The sequence below is a fragment of the Beta vulgaris genome, chromosome 5 (genome assembly GCF_026745355.1).
Source record: "Beta vulgaris subsp. vulgaris cultivar EL10 chromosome 5, EL10.2, whole genome shotgun sequence".
In the NCBI taxonomy this organism is placed as follows: Eukaryota; Viridiplantae; Streptophyta; class Magnoliopsida; order Caryophyllales; family Amaranthaceae; genus Beta; species Beta vulgaris.
In genome coordinates, this window is record NC_079206.1 from 65,152,513 (window position 1) to 65,160,838 (window position 8,326).

Genomic DNA, 8,326 nt, shown 5'->3' on the forward strand with positions numbered 1-8,326 from the left:
GCCCAATCTGAATCACACCAACCCTGAAGAGTAAGTTCACTGGCAGAACTAAGCAAGAGACCCTGGCCCGGAGTACCCTTCAAGTATCGAACCACCCGAATAGCCGCATCCCAGTGAGCTTGGCGAGGCGCCTGAAGAAACTGAGATAAAATGTGAACTGAATAGGCCAAATCAGGACGAGTGACAGCAAGATAGATAAGACGCCCAACCAGACGACGATAGCGCTCAGGATCATCAAATAAATCACCCGTGTCATGCCCGAGACGATGATTTTGTTCCATCGGAGAACCACACGGCTTGGCCCCTAGGAGACCAACCTCCGAAATAATGTCAAGAGTATATTTGCGCTGACAGAGAAAGAGCCCAGAAGAGCTTCGAGCAACTTCAATGCCCAGAAAATATTTCAGAGGACCCAAGTCTTTCATTTTAAAACAATCACCAAGATATGCCTTGAAGAGAGAAATAGCAGCGGAATCATTACCAGAGATAATCAGATCATCCACATAAACCAAGACATTAAGCTGAACTGGACATTTTGTAAAGGTGAAGAGAGAATAATCAGAGTAGGACTGCAGGAAACCATACCCTTTCAGAGCCGTGACAAGCTTGGCAAACCAACACCGGGGAGCCTGTTTTAAACCATACAATGATTTTCGCAAACGACAAACCAAAGAAGAACCAGAACGAGCAAAGCCAGGAGGAGGCTTCATGTAAACCTCTTCCTGTAGATCACCATGCAAAAACGCATTGTGAACATCCATCTGATGAAGCTCCCAATTTTTGGAAGCAGCGATAGCAAGAAAGGCACGAACAGTGGTCATTTTGGCAACTGGAGCAAAAGTCTCGTTATAATCCAAACCGGCCTGCTGGTGATTTCCGAACACAACCAAACGAGACTTAAGTCTCTCAACACTCCCATCAGAGTGATATTTGATGCGATATACCCACTGACTACCCAAAGCACGTTTTCCAGGAGGAAGGGGTTCAAGAGTCCAAGTACCATTATCCTCAAGAGCCTGAATTTCTTGCTGCATAGATTCACGCCAACTAGCATCCTTCATAGCCTCCTTAAAAGAACGGGGTTCCTGTGTGGAAATAAGAGCTGCAAGAAACTTTCTATAATTTACAGAGAAATTGTCACAATTAATGTAATGTGCGAGAGGATAAGGAGTACCTGAAGAAGCAGAGGAAACAGAAGAGTCGGAGGGCGACTTACTACTCGGAGCAACAAGAGAATGCGTGACAAAGTCACGGAGGCGAGTAGAGGGGATTTTGGCACGGTGGCCACGACCAAGGGGTGGATCGGTGGCAGAAGTTGTGGGAGGAGGCGAGGCAGCAGGTCCGGTTTGGGCAGACGGGGGGGGAAAAGGTGGAGCTGGGCTAGCGTCGGGAGCTGGGCCGAGAGAAGAAGAAGAAGCGGGCTGTGTGTGGGAGGGAGAAGCTGGGCCAGATGGGAGCCCAGAAGGCGGAGAGGATGGCTCGGTGGGACTGGGCCGCGTGTCATCAAATGAGGACACGGACGCCGAAGGGTTGGGCCGAGGAACTGGGCCGGATTCTGAATGTGGAGAGGAAGAAGGAGGAGGAACAGAATTTGTAGGTGATGGGCTAGGAGAGTCGAAGTCATAGGCAGCGAAATCAAGGGAAATGTCTGATTCATTTGTGGCGAAATGGGCCGTGGATAAGAGATGATTTTGTGAAGCTTGAAAAGGGAATGTGTTTTCATTAAATTTGACATCACGAGAGACAAAAAATTCGTGTGTCTCTAGATCATATAATTTCCAGCCTTTTTGGCCGAAAGGATAGCCAATAAAAATGCATTTTCGACTTCGACTAGCAAATTTGTCACCTTTGGTCTTTTGATTGTAGGCAAAAGCAAGACACCCAATTACACGCATAGCATCATAGGAGGGGGGACGACCAAATAGACATTCAAAGGGAGTTTTGCTATTAAGCAACATAGAAGGAGTACGATTTATAATGTGAGCAGCAGCAAGAACACAATCCCCCCAGAAATAAATAGGAAGATGAGCTTGAAAACGAAGGGCACGAGCAACATTAAGAATATGCTGATGTTTACGTTCAACTCTCCCATTTTGTTCAGGAGTACCAACACAAGAGGTTTGAAAAAGAATACCAGAGGCAGAAAAATAATCAAGCAAACAGCGAAATTCAGTGCCATTATCACTTTGAACAATTTTAATGGTTTGAGAGAATTGACGCTGAACCATGGCAACAAAGGACATAAACATAGGCAAAACCTCAAGTTTATCAATCAAAAGATAAGTCCATACAGCACGAGAATAATCATCCACAATTGTTAAAAAATAGCGAGCTCCACTTGATGATAAATGTCGATAAGGTCCCCATAAATCACAATGGACTTTCTCAAAAATACGAGAAGCCTTAGAATCACTAGTAGGAAATTTTGTTCGAGAGTGTTTTGAACGAAAACATATTTCACAATGTGGATCTAAACTACCCTTATGATTGCAAAGAGGAGGGAGTAGTTTTACAATTTTTTCTGAAGGATGTCCAAGACGTTGATGCCATAAATCCAGGAGAGAGACAGAAGAGATAGAAACATGGTGAATGGAATCGTTGCTCGTGAAATAGTAAAGACCGTCCTGCCTACTCCCCGTTTCAATCTGCGCCTTCATGTGGTCCTGAATAACACACATAGAATCATTAAATTGGACAATACACTGTAAATCGTTACAAAGTTGAGAAACAGAAAGTAAATTGCAGCTCAAATTAGGAACATAAAGAACGTTCTTAAGAGTGATGGTCGAAGATAAACAAACCGAGCCCATCATAGTGGACTGAACAGTAGCACCATTGGGAAGACCAACAGGACACTCAAATAAAGAAGAATCAAGAAGCCACGACTTAGTGCCAGTAACATGATGAGAAGCACCTGTATCAATAATCCACAAACAATTATCAAACTCACCATTAAGACGTGTAGTAGAAACATTACCAAAGAGCCCTGCTAAAGCCTTCCATTGCTCAGAAGTGAAAAGAGAGGAAGTGGGGGCCGTGCTACCCGAAACGGCGCCTATGGCCGAATCTCCCAAGCTGCTGGCAGCAGCGTTTGCGCGGACAACCGGGGCCCCGCGACCACGACCCGTTCCAGTTTTAGTAGGTTTGTCAGGATATCCATGAAGCTCATAACAGTGGGCCTGCCCATGACCCTTTTTATTACAGTGAGTGCAAGTTAAATGAGCCCAACAGTCCGCGGCAGTGTGACCATTTTTGTTACATTTAGAACATGGGAGGCGAGTGCCACGTCCACCCGAAGGACGGGCCTGAACTGAGAAGCCGAGGGCTTCGCTTGGTGCGGCAGACACAAGAGGAGACTGAGCCAATCGAACGCGTTCATCCTGAACCGCGAGATGATAGGCCCGGTCTAATGTAGGCAGAGGGTCAGTGGAGAGAATGTTGGTGCGTAATTGAGCGTAATATTCAGAGTAAAGCCCCATAAGGAATTCATGCAACTTAGCAGTCTCTCGACGTTGATAATATAAATCAGAAACATCACATTCCGGACAACAAGTACAAGTAATGGGTGGCTCAAGCAAAGAAAGTTCTTCCCACAATGAATTTAATTTACCATAATACGTAGAAATAGGCATAGATTTGGTTTGTTCACAACGGGCTATGGAAGATTTAATTTGATGAATACGAGGGCCATTAACAATGGAAAAACGCTGTTTTAAATGTGTCCATAAACGACTAACCTCACGAAATTTGGTAAGAGTACTTTTTACCTCCGGAGTAATAGTGTTGGTGATCCAAGAGATGAGCATGGCATTGATTGTGAGCCAGTCGGATTCCGTGCAAGGAGGCGTTGGGGAAGAAATAGACCCATCCACAAACCCGTACTTACGGCGCGCCATTAACGCAAGCTGGATGTCGGCGGCCCAATCCGCATAATTATCATGGGTGAGGCGTGTGGGAGTAATGAAATCGCCTGGGCGATCCTGAGGTCCGAGGAAGAAGGGCGACAGGTGATCAATTTTTTGAGTCGGAGGAGGGGGTTGTGCATCGCCGGCCATGGCGAAATTTTTTTTTTTTTTTTTTTTTTTTTGATGATTTTTAGAAAGGTTTTAAACCTGCTCTTGATACCATGACAAAGTATAATGAGCACTCAAAAGCTTGGGTTTCTCATTCATTGATACGTGATAAATATACAAAGGGATCCTTCCAAGGAGGAGAGAATCAAGGGAAATCCTAACAAAGATAACAAAGATAATAACTTCCCTACAAAAGATAAGATAGTATCTAAAAGATAATATTAATCCCTAATATCACGTAACAGAATATCACATTCAATAACTCAAAGTAATCCACATTCTACAAAACCAATTGAGTTGATCACTTCATAGCTCGAATTCAGCTCACATTAACCTTCTCCACCAATCGATTCGACGTCCCAATAACATAAAGAATATCACATTCAAAAAACAATCTTTTCTTCACATCAATTAGGTTGATGTTCAATGTCATCATTCAATAACTCACACCCTCTAAAATTAGTCACTTCATATCTCAAATTCAACCCATCCAATTGATTACCAACCAACAATTCAAACCCAAACCCTAAATTCCCATTCAAAAAACCCAAACCTGAAACCAATGAAATCAACCGACCCACTTCCTCTTTTCTCAACTTTCTCTCTCTACAAGCAACCCGGGCCCACTTAAACGGGCCCAAACACTTCTCCTTGGCAAATTCCCCACATTTTTCCTTGGAATTTTGAAGACAAACACCCATTTCTCTCTCCTCACACTCACTTCTTTCTTTGAAATCAATTGACCCAAAAAGTGTTTTCCACCATGGAGGTCTACATTTGTTGGATGCGGATATGGAACACCCGATTCGTACCCCGGCTTCGCATTGTTCTAGAAGCTTCGATTCGCAGGATTTTAGGGAAGAGAAGAAGGATTGTGGGCTTGTGAATGCTAAGACGTATGGGCCGAGGTTTGGGTCGTCGGTTGGGCCGGCGGGAATGGGCCGACGGAGGAGTGGGAGAGGGTGGTCGAAGTGGATTAGGGTTGATGAAGGGGAGTAGTCGTCTTCGTTGTTGGTGGAGTTTGGTGATGGTTTTGCTGCCATTGATTTTGGCTTTTTGTGCTGTGTTTTTGGAGACGAGAAACTTGTGAAGATTGTGAATAATTTAGAGGTGATCATTTTGGCCCCCGTCGCGTGGGCCCGGCCCGATTCGTTTTTGGGCCGGGTTTTGGGCTGATTTTTTCGACCGTCCAATTTTTTTTGACTTTGGGCGGGTATTGGGCAAGTCAAAATTGACTTTCTAGTCTATTTTCTGGCTCGGTCCGTTAAAGGTTGCTAATTTAGGCTCGAAATGGCGGGCTTTGGGCACAAAAATTCGGCCCGAATCTAGGTTCGGCCCGGTCAATGGGCAAATTTTTTTTGCCACGGCCCGGTCCATGATCACCTCTAATTGTGATGAATTAACCTCGAAATTTACTTACCTCTTCACGCTTTGGCCATGTGGGATTCTCGTAATTAGTGGATAGTTGTTATCGGTTAGCTAATTTACTTATCTCTAACGATTCCTAGTTGAACATAATAATATACATTGGTGGTAAGTTTCAACTCTAAAATAAGATGTATATCATTGCCTAAAATGAATACGATTGACACCCCTGTTTGTACCCTAGGTTCAAACGGGAATTTGATCGTTAAACCAACCACTTGGCTGGCGCACAACTTAGAATCCGATGAGAAATAGTCATCATGCTGGATTTGGAAACTTGATATTCCTTGAGTTCTATAATTTTCACCTGATAAATTTTTCATATTAGCAGTATAATTCATGATATCTTATACAAAGGGAAGATAATCTAAGTCAATTTTATAGTCTCAATTATCAATAAAAAAAAAAAATTGTCTTTGCTACAACTTTATTAATTTTAATGAACCTTACAAACTTACAATATCGAATCCTACCCAACCATCTTATGCTCACTTGCAAAGAAGGAAGCCACGTAAAAATTTGATCACCACGTTCTTCTTCTTATTTTGGAGTATTTAAAAACATTATTGTTATAATATAATCTTCAACAAAGAAATTTAAGTATCATAAACATCGTCTATAAAGCCTAATTTATGAATTGGAATATAAGAACATCAATCGACTAGTTACACAACAAGTTCATCTTATCCTCTTACTACTCATCATTCTTACTGTACAAACTCCAATAATCTATTGCAATAGTTGGTGTCATCATCTATAATCACGAAGGAAGAAATCTCAAAGCACGCATTTGCAACATAGGTTAAGCTTAAGTATATGTAGCATAAGTAGTTGCTTTCAACATAAAATCCTACTTGTTACTTAGGAGGGAATAACAAAACTCTCAATCGAAAGAGACAATATTTCAGTCATCAAAGTAGTGCAAGATCTTTAGAAAGCCTTGTGACAAATCGCAAACATTATTTTAAGACATTCAAACACTCATTAAAAACTTTTGAAGTTGGAACATCAAGCACGTCTTCGAAGAGGCAAATCACGTAGCCCATTAGATAGCTCATATTGGTAATTTAGTATTATAACGTAATTTTCACCTCGAACCTTGTACTAATTTTGCTATACACTCAATTCTTATAGGAACACTCCTCGTGTATAAGTCCTTTTAATACTTTTTTTAGAGATAAAAGTATTTGAAAAGAAGAAAAAAAAATGAGGAGAGTGACTATATCACCTTTGTTTTTTAAAAGGAAAAATTGACAAGAACAGGCCAATCTCTTCTTATAAACAGTCCAGACTATGGATAATCCATGAACAGTCCAAACTATCACCTCCATCTTCCATAAACAGGCCAAGTGACCTATTAACTTGTTGTAACAGGTAAAACTTGTTTTTTTTAAATTATCTTTTTTTTTGTTTTAATAACCTTTTTTAACTTAAAAAAAAAAAACAAAAAAAACAAAAATCCAACCCTCCAGCACCACTCCTTCTCCCCCCCTCCCTTTCGTCCTCCTCCTCCTCCCTCTTCTCCTTAACCTTTCGTCCACCACCACCTCACACCACAATCCCACCACAAAAACTACTGTAACAACCACGATTTTCATCCCCACACCCTTCCACACTGTCGCACCCACCCCACATCCATCGCCATTGCAGAACAAGCAATAGTCCCAAAACCCACCACCACAAAACTCTACCTCCAGGCCCGGAAACCGCTGCACCACCCTCTAAACTCAACCCTCATCCCCGACGAGCAACACTGACGAAGAGAATGTAATGGAGAGAAGACAGGCGTGAAAGAGCGGGCATGAGAGGCGAGAAAATCAGCATTGTTGCTGTCATCGTCGCCGACGTTGGTGATTGTTGTTGGAGAGAGAGCACATGTGGCTTGAGTGAGGGCACTGATGGTTGTCGTTGTGCGAAGGAGGAAGGATGGAGTGAGCGAGGGAACCAGTGGCGGTTGTTTTGTGAAGGAGGAAGGATGAAGTGAGTGAGGAGGTGAAGAGGGATGGCCGGATGGAGTGAGAGAAGCGAAAGAGTAGTCGGCGGTGGGGGTGGTTGGTGTTTCTGGTGGGGATGGATCTTTGGGTTCGAACAACCGAACGCGTGGGGGGGGGGTTGTGGGTGGTGTTCTGGGTTGGGGACAGGAGGGGGTGGATTTGGGAAAGCAAAAAAAAAAAGAAAAAAAGGGGAAACAAAAATAAAAGTTGTAAAAGTCAGGTGCAAGTCACGTGTGTAATGGGTTTAACCTGATACACTAGGTTATCAGGTCACCAGGCAAAGTCATGCAATAATTGGGTCCAACTAAAAATAATTAAATGTTGAGACTGATTAAAGAAGATGTCCAATAGTTGGGTCTGTTTTTATCAATTTTTTCTTTTTTAAATGTAACGTTTGTTTGATTAAAGAAGGTGTTTGTGGTGGGGATGGATCTTTGGGTTCGATCAACAGTGTATAATGGCCATTCCTTTAAGCACTAGATGTCTACAGGACGAGTTAACTTGGGCGTACTCTAAGGACGACACTTATTCGGTGAAAACTGCTTATATGTTGGGAAAAGGGGGGAACCTGGAGGATTTTCATAGAGTGTGGAATATATTATGGAGCTTAAATGTGTCGCCTAAGGTACGTCATTTCATGTGGCGCACTTGCACAAGTTCACTCTCAGTAAAGAAAGTGCTTCAGAGACGCCACCTCATTGACGATGCAGGGTGCCCCTGTTGTGCCAGAGAGGATGAGACGCAATCACATTTATTCTATTGCTGCCCAATGTCAATCAAATTGTGGGAAGAGCTGGGCAGTTACATATTATTCCGAGGGTGGAAGATGAAGCC

The 8,326-nt window shown here is 42.8% G+C and overlaps 1 protein-coding gene across 1 annotated transcript; it reads right to left on the minus strand.

The window, feature by feature from the left end:
- Positions 1-3,583: 3,583 nt before the first annotated feature.
- On the minus strand, positions 3,584-5,177 carry LOC104894573 (hypothetical protein). The gene has a single exon (XM_048643960.2). It carries the CDS (start codon positions 5,114-5,116, stop codon positions 4,481-4,483), a length of 636 nt encoding a protein of 211 aa, XP_048499917.1. The 5' UTR covers positions 5,117-5,177; the 3' UTR covers positions 3,584-4,480.
- Positions 5,178-8,326: the final 3,149 nt, after the last annotated feature.